The 14,595-nt window shown below is 45.0% G+C and overlaps 1 protein-coding gene across 1 annotated transcript in view; it reads right to left on the bottom strand.

Annotated features, from left to right (window-relative positions):
- Window positions 1–3,412: 3,412 nt before the first annotated feature.
- The window catches only part of LOC126546191 (ATP-dependent DNA/RNA helicase DHX36-like), an 87,049-nt gene continuing 75,866 nt past the window's right edge, over window positions 3,413–14,595 (bottom strand). The window contains exons 23-25 of the mRNA XM_050194340.3: window positions 13,770–13,893; window positions 11,099–11,239; window positions 3,413–3,658 (exon numbers count right to left, since the gene is read on the bottom strand). Coding sequence (XP_050050297.2) covers window positions 3,455–3,658; window positions 11,099–11,239; window positions 13,770–13,893 — 469 coding nt within the window. The 3' untranslated portion in view covers window positions 3,413–3,454. The remainder of the gene's footprint in view (window positions 3,659–11,098; window positions 11,240–13,769; window positions 13,894–14,595) is intronic.

The following is a 14,595-nucleotide window of genomic DNA, read 5'->3' as shown; positions in this document are numbered from 1 at the left end:
CGTTCTTCAGAACATAAATTGCGTGGATGTTGTTATCGTTTATCTAAACTTACAGTACCTTCTTTTTCTTCTTATTTGAGTAATTAGCCGAGATAAATTCATTAACTTAAATATAGCTTGAAACGTTCAGGCGTCAATAGGAAAGTTGTGTAGCTTCACAAACATTGCCAAACCCAGGTACTTCCAACGAGATAGACTTAGCGTGGCTATAGAGGCTTGAAGGTTCTAGCCTATATAGCGTGGCCATTTTTGTTCGGGAAGAACGAAAGCCCGCGGAGTTTTAAACATACCACGCGACAGCGCGCTCTGTGCGCCCGAATGCGCCGCGATTACAGCGCTCTCATGAATTATTTGTAAAAACATCGACAGCGCCGCGTCTTCCTTTCACTTACGAGGAAGGGCTTCAACCTTTGCTCGGCTCCGATATTACCGGCAGCGGCTGGCGACGGCGCTCCAAAAAGCGCTTCGTCAGCAGCCGCTCGCGCCTGTCACTGAAGAACGCGCCGTCATCAGCCGTTTATTCCGACATGACGAGTAGAGCAATCTTTTTTTCCCAGTGTTGAAGTCAATGCGGAATAGAAAAAGTACACACAGAACATGCATCATACGTCTGGAACCTGTACGAAAGAGAGCATCATTTGTTACAACGCCGCTTTTCTTCCAAGCTGTGCTAGCGGCTAAATGCATGTGAGCTCGACTGTCTATTACTGTCGTGCCGCGCAACCGTTTCGAAGCATTTGTTTGCAGTGCCTAAAGCATGCCGTACTCAAGCGAGCAGAAAGCGAACATTGTCTTAGCCATGGGAGCGGCACGGGGCGACAAGAGGAAAGCTGCCAAGGTATACTGAAATTGGCAATGCGGGGGAAGACCTAGAGCGAACACAATTATGAGGAGTTACTCGACACTGAAAGAAACAGGTAGCTTCAAGAAGACACGGCACAGAAAGGGGTGGACCATCAGTGAAGAGGCTGAAGGAGACATTTCGGCTTTCATGACTGCAAACCCTCATTCCAGCGTGCGTGATGCGAGTGGTAAGGTCGCCATTTCAGTCTTCAGTGTCAAAAGAGTTCTTAGGAAGGCTGAAGCTCGTCCGTATCCCCTCTGCCTGCACCAAAAGCTGCAAGAAAGAGACTTTCAATGGCGGCTTGCTTTCTCCAATTGGATCCTTGTGAACAGTGACGAAATACCGGATTTTGTTGACAAAGTGCTCTGGACAGGTAAGGCAACCTTCTCCAGAAATTCTGAAGTCAACATCCATAATGCGCATTACTGGAGCGATACGAACCCGCATTGAGTGGCACAGACCAGACACCAGTACCAATGGTCATTCAGTGTGTAGTGCGGTATCTTTGACAGAAGAATAATTCGCCCCATATTTTTTACCACATGCTCACTGCTCAGCGGTACGTGAACATCTTGGAAGGCCCAGTCGAAGATTTTCGCTGTGATCTTCCTCTTGCGTTTTTAAAGCGAACTTGTCATCAGCACGACGGTGCACCAGCTCACAGCAGCAGCCTTGCCCAAGCCTCGCTTGACGAAGGCTTCAAACGGCATTGGGTCGGGCGGCATGGACCAGTGGCATGGCCTGCAAGGTCACCGAACTTGACACCTCTTAACTTCTTCTTGTGGGGACATGTGAAAGACCGAGTGTACCGCAAACCTACAACTACACCAGAAGCGCTAAAGGCACAGATTGCCGAGGCCTGCAGCGAGATAATGTCTTGAGTCATCAAAAAAGCTACATCGGATGTGCTGACAAGGTGCCAATACTGCATTATGGCAGAGGGCGGCTTGTTTGAACACATTCTTTAGACAGACATCACAGCGAATAACTCTCTACAACCGTTATCCATGAAAAGTGCCATCTGTGTCAAACTTTTGTACGATGTGGAAAAGGCACGCAAGTAATATGAAATTACAAATTATCTGCCAACAAGGAATGGACAGGAAGCTAAAAAGCAATTTTCTGTGTCAGTTTGCAGTTCTTCCTTTTGTGACAACCAGCGTAATTCACACGACGTTATCAAGCTTGTTATCAAGGAGTTTGCTTGTTGGGGTCTTGCTCCTAAATTTGAACTCACGAGCTTGTCATTTTTCCTCCGCATGCATTCTGCTAGCACCAGAGTGCAATTATCGCCGCAGGAACGGGAGCCGCACTGTATTTCAACTGCCGCCCAAACCCACTGGCGTTTTTATCTCTGAACCAAGCGCAACACGAAGCTCTGTCGAGGGCAGCATGAAAGGCACGAAGCGAGCAATGTTTTTTACAAAGTACGGTTGAAAGCGCTGTAATCGTGGCGCAATCTGGCGTGAGTGCGCTGTCACGTGGTATTTTTTAAACTCTGCAGGCTTTCGTTTTTTCCTAATAAAAGCGGCCACGCTAAGTCTTATCTCATTGGAAGTGCCTGGGTTGGGCAATAGTTGTGGAGCTCCACAACTTTCCTATTGAAGCCTGAACGTTTCAAGCTATATTTAAAAGGTTAATTAATTTATCTTGGCTAATTACTCAAAAAAAGACGAGCAACAAACTGGTACTGTTTCATGAGATTTCTGTTCTGAAGAACACATAGGCTTTTCAAAATCTTGGTCCAAGTTAGCTGGGATACCCTGTATATGACAACGCAGTGACAGTGAAGATGGCAAAAGTATGACAATGAAATGTAAACGAAGGAATGATCACAATGGCATGAAGATGATGTAATGATGACAACGGTGTGTTTGCATTGGAGCTCATATCCACACTTATGTGCATCGCCTTCCGCAGCTGTGGGCCATCTCAATACGCACTATATCCAGTGCTTGTTTTCACCAAGTCCAGTACTGCCCAATCCTGCAAGATTGTAGCCAGCAGTGATGACAATGGTACGACAACATTGGCAGCGCAGAGACAACAACACGATGACAAAAGTATGACGATGCTAGAATGACGACTGGATGTCAACCGTGTGACAACCACAGTATCACCATGTGATGCCGATCCTGGCCGATGCTGGCCGATGCTGGCCAAAGCCTGCCCAGCATATTTTTCCATGCCTAGCTCACCTCCTCAAAGTACAAGCAGTGGGCACAACTAAAATGGTATGATCACAGTTCAATCATCAGGAAAGAAAGATGATGACAGAATGACTATGACGACATGGCAGCACAGGAATTATTACAAGTAGGGATAATGATAGGAGTCCAGTCCTGTGTATGAGCTACTCGGCAAGACAGCCGCCAGCCAGCAGCAGCAGAAGCGGGAAAGTTGAAGGCAGAGGCAAAAAAAGCTTTGCATTAAGAAGCACTAATATGAACTGCAAGAATGTGTAAACTATAGACCAAAGGTCCTTGCATTCGATGCTGCACTCTGTGCTAAAACTCTCTAATGTGAAAAAAAATGAAATGGAAGAACACAAGGTACATGAACAGAAAACACGCTGTACACAATTTTTATTGTTATTTCAGAATCTCTAATCTATGTTTCATCAATAACCTGAACATCCATGTCATCCTCATCAAAAGCATTATCTGGCATCTCAGGCACAAAAGCAGTCTCTGTTGACAGGACTTTGATGATGGCAGCAAGTAACCGTCGCTGGTTGGCTGATATGGTTCCTGCCAGGATCCCAGGTGCACCAATTTTCCTTTCAAGAATGCGATCAAACTCTTGCCGCAAGTCCTGTGCATTAGAATAAAGATATACATAAATAAATAGCAAGCTATGCAGCCCCCAATATATCAGATTATCACAATATCAACAGAAATGCCTCTTGTTAAACTGGACTTTTCTGTCAGGCATCACTGAAGACATTCTAGTGTTCAGCTTGGGCTTAACATCGAAAATAATCATAATTGTTAAAAAAATGTCATATAAAGGCTGGACTTCCAATTAAATGTTAAATCGAGTTCCATGCATTTTAGTGTTCATATAATGAATTATTTAGCAACCCCTTCAACTTCATCTGCCTAGACTCATAAGTAGGATTGAACAGAAATTGCAGTTACTACTAAATCAACACTCAATGACTGACTTGTGGCTAAATCTTGGCAGTAGCATGATCTGCCTTTGATGTAAATACAAAACATTTAGTGCTATAAGCCTTGATTCACACATATGTACTCGTCGCAACGTTTTGTTTAGTTGTTCTTCCAAGGCCACAGCAATTTCATAAACAAGTGAATCCTACTGCCCCAAAACTATTTTGCTTATGCAGCTGGCAACAATGGTGATGTCGCACAATGTGCAAGAAAATACAACAAACCCATATCATGACGCAGTTGCAGTAAATTAAAAAAATTCTTCACTAAAGTCTGTAATGCTTTTGACTGAAACGCATGCATTTTAGAAGGGATTATTAAAATTGCAGTGGCAATGCGGTCCCAATAGTTAAACATTGTAAGCCACAGCACCATAGATTGTGACCCTTAATTTCCCCACAGTTGAGTCAACTAAGGCAGTGTTGCAAAAATGGCAAAAACATGCCATTCAACCTCATTCGCATGTGCATGCGTGTGTGTGCAGCACTTTATTGCACGCGAATTTGTGTCTCCTTGCGCCAGATTCATACGCACACAACAGGTGTCTATGCAGTGTGCTGACTTTTCAAGATCTCTGCCATTTTTAACACTAAGTAGGCCTTTATGTCACAGTAGTTAAAGGCCAAATGGAACAAATTTAACTTTGGCTAAATTTGTTAAAAATGATTAGTACATGTACCACTGGACCAATCTCGGCAAAGCCACAGAGCTGGTAATTGTATAGTTTTTTATATATTATATATTTCTATATAATTTACATATCTACATATAGTTAAACCTTAATCTAACAAACTTCAATACAAAAAAATTCATGACATAACAAAGTATTTAACTTTTATAACGTCTTGTCTATAGAACCAACACCATGTATTTAGAACCCCACTATAATAAAATGTGTTTATACACGATTTCAATATAACAAAATTGCACAGCTGCCGCAAAGGAATATTGAGACAATAAACGGAAACTTCCGCGGACGCGGCTGGTCAAATGGTTGAATTACAAGCAGCTGCTAGAGAACGCACCTCACAAATCGCACACCATGCGACAATGAGTGACCGCCAAAACGGTGCAGCATCATGTTGTGCATAAAGTCCAAGTGCAATAACATTCTGTTACGTCTCAACATGGCCAGAGGCATTAATTAGACGTTAGCTACGAGGCAACCACCACCCATCAATCAGCGCCTACCAAGAAGTCAATGCAGCGTTGTCGACACCGACTGCTGATGGGTCCACAAAAGGCACCCACCCCCACCACTACTGACAGCCTGAACCAATGATAAAAAAGGCCAACGTCAAATGCTACCAAAGCCCAGCGTCAACCGTGCAGTCCTAGGTTGCTATACTGTCCCCTATTCTATGCTTCAGGTGAGCAGAGGCTTTGGAGGTGCAGGTGCTGCGGAGTGTTGCAATAGCATAGGCGTGGTATCACAACCGATTCGACGATTGTGATTGGCTGCGATTCAGTCATCAGATTCCCTAGTCGAGTCGCCTAGGGAAGACAATGGTATTAAAGGTGGAGACTTTTCATGCAGTAGGGCCGATGTGTTCTGATGTGAACTCGGACGTTTAACATGCTCCTGCGCGGAGTGGGCTTCTGTAACTGGAGCCGTGCAACTAACGTAAAATAAACTCCTTTTCCTTCATTCCTACAACTGGACGTATTCATCGATGAGCTTGTTTGATTCATTGCCCTAACACCACCTCGAGCCGAGCAATCCTAGCAACTCCATGCACTGTACCCTTTGGGTGCGAGTGAAAGTGTGCGAGGGTGAGCCAAGAACGATGATGACTTGGTGAGCGTCGTCTTCCCGCACAAGCAAGGGGAAAGGGGGGAGCAAGCTCGCAGTAACCCTATCAAGCGTGTACGAGGAAGTGGGGCAGGGTGCAGATTGGCGGGCATCTTGTTTTCTAGCGTGGCTGTAATTGCTCATGGCTGTCAGCGTCTGAGCAGAAACGAAGCCCGCGCATTCCATGTATTGGAGCTGCTTATGCAAAGAGTGGGCATGTCGAAATGGCATGGCATCATGTGCGCTGTCTTCCCACGCGTTTAGTACTAAAGGTTGCGCAATCTCGAGTTATGGAGAGATGTTGAAGTGGGAGGCAGACAAAGCATTTGCTCCCTACTGTCAGCGCTTTCACAACAGTGTCATCCCACTGCAGCCAACCATATCAGCTGCGGGGCTGGAATGGACGGGAAGGCCTGGCTGGCTTCACTTCGTCCCATCGATGTGAAGATATCACAGACACAGTATAGAACCGTATCTTTCATCACCAACTCTCAAATCCATCAAGACGAGTCCGTTTTTCCCCTTCAGATTTGCTTTTTCTTACTGCCCTATAATTTGGAAAATCTTGTGGCCCCTTCCGTGCAAGAAAAAATTATCAGCGACTGTACTAATTTGCACAAAAAGGTCGATTTTATAGATAACGAAATTTCGATATAACGAAGCAAATTGCCGATTTTACCGAGTTCATTGAGATTTAGCTACATTATCTATATATATATATATATATATGTGTATATATATATGTGTGGAATGTTTCAAGACCTGTACTATAACATTCCACATGATGAACTAATGATAAGCGTTAAACTGTGTATCACCGAGGACAATGATGAGCTTAAAGTTTCTAGCAGCTGTGGTATATCTGTCAGCAGTTTTCTCGAGATTCTCTCTTTTTACTTAGCTTCAACTGTTGTTGAATGGAAAGGAAATTCATACCAACAAAAATCTGGCATTTGCATTGGCTCCAAGGTTGCACCGGTACTAACTAACGTTTTCCTAGGTAGGGTAGACAGAAATATAGAAAGTAACCTAGATGACCGAACATTCAAAGTGCTAAGATATGTTGATGATTTTCTGATCTTTGTGAAGAGTACTAATTTCCAACAAATGGTTCATAATGTACTTCAAGTACTCCACAAATGTGGCTCAGGGTTAGTTTTTACACATGAAGTGCCAGATAAGAACGAGCTACAATTTTTAGATACGAGGCTCAAACTAACTGATACACATGTGTGCTGGATGTATTGCCCAAGGTCAGAAAAGCCAATTTTAAGTTTTCACTCCACACATTCCAAGGTGGCAAAATATGGCATTGCTCTTTCGGTTCTATTTTCCGCACTTTCGAAATCGTGTTTTCACCAGACGTCTGAGAGTTTCTTAAAACAACTGGAGTGTTTGAGAGCGGCAGGTTTTCGAGAGGATGCTATCTGCATGACCGTACAGATGCTTGTTAAGCGTGTAAAATTAGGAGCACCCACAAGAATGAACAATCCAGAGCATGCCGACAAGAAAAAACTGGTTGTAATTCCATAGTGCGTAAACTATCACACAGCCTCAGGAATGTAGCAGGCAGGTTTGATGTAAAGGTTGTTTTTTCTGCCCCTAACAAGATGATCAAAATTTGTGGTAAGATTGATAGGAAATTGGCCCAGGCTGCCTCCACTCATGCTGGGAAAGGCTGTACTGTAAAGCATACTTCCCCGTTTGTGCACTGTAGAATGCGAGTTGTTTACGAGCTTCCATTTTCCTGCGGTCACGTCTATATCGGTCAAACAGGTCGTTGCCTGAATATTAGATTCAGGGTGTCTACCAAGTTTACATTTCCAAATTCCCTGAGTTTTCCCGGTTTTCCCTGAGTGCCATGCAAAATTCCCTGAGTGACGCAGAACTATGCTTTATGTCAAGACGGGCTGAAACCGTGTCGCCCGATGCTGTCACTCTCTAGTAAGCATATGAAACAAATAAAAAAAACGGCCGTGGCTTAGCTTGGTTAAGCTTGGTGATTGCGAAGCAATAGTGTGTTATTCTCGAATCAGCTGGTAGTATGGCTGGTGGTAGGTAGTCTTGGGTTATGCTAGTGTTACAGCTTACAGTGAATCGTCTAAGCACCAGCACGTCCAGGTGTATCTCGGACTTGAGCACGCCGTTGGCGAACGCTCGTATCGAGCTGAAGGACGAGAGGTCCAAGTAGCGCATGACGACGTTCTCGATGCTCGACACCCGCCGAACGTCGGCGGCTGCGAGGAGGCCGCTGCTGATGTCGCGACACGCGAGGATGACTCGGCCGCCGCGCCGCGCTCCTGGTGAGAGGAGCAGGAGTTAGGCCGCCGTTGGTGGCTACCGCCTCGCGACGGCGTGAGATGGGGCCCCGTTTTTACATAGCTGGTGTGACGTCACTCTAGGTCACGTGGTGTGACGTCACGCAGCGAGGTCACGCTAAAGGTCAATGGTGCCTACCACCGCCTCGCCACGGAACGGGCTGAAGTGCGACCTAAAGTAGTATTGCTTCGCAATAAAAAAAAACGACTTAATTCAGTTTGAATACTAAGGAGTAGTGTTTATGTCATTCAAAAAGAGAATAGAAAGGAGGGGTTAAGTAATACGCACAGTAAATAATATGTCTTAAAAAATTGCAAATCGAGTCGGACATCCTAAATATGAATAAAAAGGAGATGCATGCAGAAGCAAATATTTTCTAATATGAGCTATTTCTATCAACTGAGAGCAAGCTCAGTGGTATGAGGCCCGAACTTTGTCACAATTGAGATTCTTACTCAAGAGCACGTAAGTCAACCTCAGCTGTCCCGACATACTCTCAGCCCGCGCACGACGCCTCAGTGTTGTGTTTCACTGCTTTAAAGAGCTTATTTTGGTTTGGATGATGGCCACCTGCATCCCGGCATCAGCCAACACTTTTTTTTCTTTTTTTTTTGAGCTCAAGCTCCTTCAAAACGGTGGCAGCACGTTTCCTTTCCCGTTCATTCCTCAATGCATAGGTTCTTTCTGTTCTTGTCCTCCTTCCGCCACTCGTTTGCCACACGAACTATTTGAAGCATCTTCTTGGTCAGTTGCACAGTCCACGTCCGATTTTTCGTACTCCCTAGGGGCCGCGAAAACGTCCGAAAATCGGCCAGTTGGAAAAAATAAATGCATGTCATTTACTGCCCTAAAGGGCTGAAACCGCAACAGGCACATTCGAAAACGCTCTGAAGGCCTGTCGGTACACGTATTTGGCATAGCGGTGCTCGTACTGTAACAGGAGATTCCGGATACACGCGTGTATAATTAAGGAATACATATTGTGACCCATGACAATACCCCTTCCGACGCTTGTAATGCTTCACCGCAATACTTTTGCGTATGCTTCACCACGTAACATACCTGTACTGAGGCGAAGCTGACTTTCAGGATCCGGCTTTATCCAACGCACTGTGCTTTCCGAGCTTCGAAGCCAATTGCAAGGACCACAAAGGCGCAGTCGGTGCCATTGCTGACAGCAGCGAATTCTTTCAATGAAAAACACGGCATACAACGGCAAGAAGCTTAATAGCTTACGTCGAAGTAGCTAGGTCTAGCGTTGCCGCAGTGCTGGCTACGGCTGCCAGCGGAACTGCGTGCGAGAGCGCCGGTTCGAGGCGGCGAGGTAATCAAAACGGCAGCGGTGGTGGCTTTGATTAATGCCGTTTCGGACCTGCGGTCAGGGCAAAAAGACCGGAAAATCGGACGGCGAAGTGTTCTTGCGTCCGAAATTTCAGACGTTCCGATACATGCCGCGAAGCCGTCCAAATTATCACGCATCCGGAAAGTCGGTCATTGACTGTACACTGGAAGCTCCTCCAGCCGACGACAGGGCGTCAAAGACGATTTATTACGATTCCTATCTATTACTCGAGCCAGCATTACCGCGACCTTTGACCCTTTCAGCAAGATTACCGCTAATTTTCCCTGATAGAGGCACAAATTCCTTGAGTTTTCCCTGAGTTCTTCCAGACTACTCAAAATCCCTGAGAATTCCCGGTTTTCCCGGTTGGTAGACACGCTGCAGATTGTCTGAGCATAGGCGCTCACTAACGGGTAATGTCTACTCGCATGTCGCGCGGCATTGCTCTGAGCATGGGTGCACTCCAATATATAGAAACACCACAATACTTTCCGCACATAAAAATCAGACCACGAGGGAGATTATTGAAGCCTACTATATCAAGAAAAAAGGGTCGCTTTGTGTAAGCATGCCATCGTTAAATTTGCATGACAGTGAATTTGAATTTTTAAGCCGCCTCATAGCGTAGCATTAGATTACAGGGTTTTGCGTTTTTTGCCTGCGCACTGATAATGATGCCATCGATGGGAGAGCACGTGGCTATGGGTTGTGTACATAAGTGTGTGTATGCCTTCAAATAAAGTTAGTTGTGAGTTCAGCGCTGTCCTGTGTGTTCCTGCCTTCTGTCTTCGTCTTATTGCGTTGCCCCTTCAAGATGTTCAACCAGAATCAACTCGCCCAAATGTCGATCCTTCTACATAACTGCATCATTTTTGCAGGCCACATATTTCTAGTACTGGCAGGCCTACGAATAGTTGGATGGTGCATGGCGTCAGTGGCGTACTGACGAAAGTGTGACTCTTAACCATAAAATTTGCCGCGATTTGAGAGGTCAGTGAAGCAAACAAGGAACACTAATACTAGGGCATTAACAAAGTCCTTGCATTCTTTATAAAACAAAAAATTTATCGACCATTACGACACTCCTGAATGCAAAATTTGAGGGCAGTTCTACATAATTCTATTTAGTGATATATTAGATGGCGTGGACAATCTGCTTGTGCGGCACATTGCAAATGGAGCGAAGTGTGGCGCAACTGCCTCACTAATCTGGAGACACGAGAGCCAGTGCATGGGCGATGCGTGGGCGCGATTCACAGCAGCCGCCGCTGACAGACCTCCCAGACGTCACGCGCTACTCTGGTGCCATCTCGTTGCTCTAGCTGCCGCACAACGCTTTTCTTCTGACGCTTTCAGCATATCCTCCTCCGCTTTTCGCCTCAAAGTGCCGCTACACCCTCCTCTCCGCTTTCCTTCTTGCATCTTTGATCCCCACTGCGCTCCACGTTCACTTTCATCTTTCACTGAGCTCGTTCACTCGGTTACGCCAATGCCGACGCTCGCCGCAGGAACAGCAGCCTAAGAGCTGTGCTCTAAAAGTAATACTTATAATGTTATTATGCCCTTGCAGTAACTCTGCCATTAATTAAAATTTGCAAAGCAACCTCAGTGCACTGCAGAGCACACACCTTGATGAGTTCTGCGAGATTATCATCACACTGAAGAGTGATCCAGTCATCAAGCGTGATAGTGTCCCCGCTGTGCCTGAAAAAGCCTCCAAAGAGCAGAAGTGGAATGGGATAGACTGGAGTGACATCGTGCAGGAACGTCTGAAAAGGAACAATGAAAAAATTTGAAGTACCGCACAGTGCACAAGAACACCCGTAGGCACAGCCAAACATGCGCTACCAATAGATTCCTTGTATGCACACGTTCAGCTACCTGTGCTTTTTGCTTGGCATCCTCAGCCAGTGTGAACATGTTGCATGAAGCTGCAATGAAAGTGCCGAGCACAGCAGTATCACAGTGCCATACCACTCGCAGCACTACCGCAATACTATTTAAAGCCTCACTTAAATGTACCTAATGTTCATATTGTTTGCGAGTCTGGCTCTGGAAAGAACCGGCATAGCGCTGCACTTTAGACCCTGTTTGTGCCACAAAATTGCCGATTGTGAGCCAGACTTTTAGTGCAAAAAAATACAAGAAAGAATAAAAGAAAAAGAAGGCATAATGAAGAAAGAAAGAAATTGATGTATTTCTCAGCTTGGAAGCCAAAGCATTTCAGAAGCCATAACAGACAGCAAAGGTGGGGAAGAGATCTTTTAGCCATGCAAGGTCTGCCAACTGAAGAAAGCTATGCAAGTCACAGATGTTATTACACACAAAGACCTCACTTCCACAAGTATATAAATACAGGTAAAACAGTCCGTTCATAGAGATCGTACTACCGTATCTACTCGCATAATGATCGCACTGCTTTGAAAAAAAGTGCCGCAAGTTCATGGGTGCAATCATTACGTGGGTTAAATTTCCCATGAGAAGAAAAATTTTTTTTTCATTCGGCATTAGCTGCGGATGACAACAGGTCAACAAACAGGCGGCTGCCGCTGTAACAGTGCAGGACACCAAAACAAATAGGGCGGCCGGCAGAGAAAGCCGAACGTGCCAAACACGATTTTTTTCCTTTCGTGAGTACATTACGCGGATTGAAACAGTTTCTTCCGTATCAGTAACGAATAATATTGTTAATATCGACAAGTCTGTGGCAATAACATAGCCACGTCCACTTTGAGGGCACGGAAACAGAGATGGGCGTGCTTAGCTGCCAGTGACATTGAAACACATGGCGGGTATGCTGCAGAAACTATGGCATTTGTCTTCACTACTATCCTAATACGGCATGTTTCCGCTAAGTGTGGCCGAATATCTTAGCTGTGTTACAAGCGTCAGCGTATGAATAGGGTACACTTCTAATGTATCAGTGTAAACGTGGCTACTATTGTTGCCGCTCGCAATTTGTTGCATGCCCACGAGTGCAGACGAGAAGAATCAAAAGGTGCCTTTTTTGTTGTTGTTGACTCCAACCATTATAAAGCCTACAAATAATAAAGCCAAGGCAAGTTTGGCTATAGCTTTTTTTTTTTTTTTCGTGGAAGTGTGGAAAGTGATGAAAGGAGTAAAATGGGGCATCTGCTTAAGAATGCTTGGTGCGTGCAGACCAGTTGGTATGTCTTGAAGAGTCGTTCGCATAGCATTCGACAGCATTCGACAGATGGTAAGCGCATTTATCATCAGCTAGACTTGGCACATGACACATCACTGCGGCAAGTTCAAGGTGCGATCATGACATGGGAAAGAAAAAAATAGAATTTTGACGACAAAATTCAGGGGTGCGATCATTACGCGAGCACGATCATTATGCAAGTAAATGCGGTATTTGTATTATAAACCGCATGAACTTGCATAACCTCCGCTCGTGCAGCACTTTGTTTCCATATATGGTATCGGTGAATGTGCTCGCCATATGCCTTATCAATGGCATCATCAGTGAATAGACGATGCGCACTACTCTGGTGCCATCTCACAGCGATCGTCGCCGTGCTGTGCTAGCGCGGCACTACGCTTTTCTTCTTGCGCTTTCGCCATACCCTCCTCCTCTGCTTTCTGCCTGATGGTTCCGCTACACAATCCTCCTCCGCTTTCCTCCTCGTGCTCTCTTCACAATTGCCATTTTTCACCCACTGCTGCACTCCGTGTTTGCTATTTCATCCTTCATTATGCTCGTTCGTTCAGCTATGCCAAGGTATGCCAATGCTCAACGCAGAAGCAGCGACCGAAGAGCGGCACTCTAAATATACATTGTCCTACATCCAGGTCTAATTTCACACTGTAGAGGCTTCGAGAGCCAAAAAGATGATGAGCATCAATTGCAATGACAAAATATTCTATTTTTGCTTCACACAAAGTAGTGGGGAAGTGCATAGATTACAAATATTTTTTTAAAAATGAGCAGCATGTTCTCACGCAGAAACTCAGTAACATCGCTGATGCTTTCATACCCCTTTACTATTTCACAAAACCACAGTATTGCTACTGCTACACATGACTAAAAGTCAAATAATAGTCCACATAGTGTACCATAAGAAACCCGACAAGGTTTAAAACATACGTCACTGTGAAGGCAAGTATTCTGGTGGGCACACGTGAGGATAGTGCACTGTAGAATAATTACAAACTGCTCATGGCAGCTAGTAAAACAACTTAATGCACAAGGAATGCTGTTTAATGTGGGCAAGCTACTGCTGGCATTCAAGACGAGGACATGTATGCCACTGTCAATAGCTATGAACTACTTACCTTTGTCGACCGAATTTTGGTATAATACACAAACCACTGAGTGTCAAAGCCGCACTGAGATACATTCACAGACTTCGGATGTAGTGCAGCCTTTGCGTCAGTCTTCGTGGAGCACCTCACAAGTCTGTAAAAGCAAAAATGGAATGCTTAATATTTGCAGACCTTCAAAAGAATGCGTCAAATCCTGTTTAAAAAAGTATATATATATATATATATATATATATATATATATATATATATATATATATATATATATATATATACTTAGCCCATCAAGACATTGGTTACAAGAATCTTGGCAGTTGGAAATATAATAGTTTAATATTACGAATTTGTTTTTCACAGCATAACTTTTCAGCGTTATCAAGCTACTACAAAAGAAGAGAATATATAGCTCCTGTGTCATGGTTTTAGAGCATAGCTCTTGCGCACCCGTTTCTGCGTTGAGCATCGGCGCCATACCTTGGCTGTGTGATCGAGCAAACGAGCACAGCAAAAGATGAAAGCGAACTTGGAGCGCAGCGGGAAAGAAGAGCGCACGAGGAGAAATGTGGAGGAGGGCACTACAGTGAAAGCATGAGGCGGAGAAGGAGCAAGGAGTGGCCACAGCCGCCGCAGCCACATGGGCGATCTTATTTGCACTTCCGAAGGGGGTGAAGGGGGGTTACAGGAAGCATGAGGGGGGGAGTGCTACGCTCGTCTGCGGCAGCATCAGTCTGCGGTACCAGCGTGAGCGACGGAGATCACTGTTCCTGCAAGAGGTGATGGCGAGCAGCTACAAGTAAGGCTCGATGTGACGCTCCCTCGGGAGTCATCACTGCTGACA

Source organism: Dermacentor andersoni, chromosome 3, assembly GCF_023375885.2.
Source record: "Dermacentor andersoni chromosome 3, qqDerAnde1_hic_scaffold, whole genome shotgun sequence".
In the NCBI taxonomy this organism is placed as follows: Eukaryota; Metazoa; Arthropoda; class Arachnida; order Ixodida; family Ixodidae; genus Dermacentor; species Dermacentor andersoni.
This window is presented reverse-complemented; position numbering and strand designations above follow the sequence as displayed.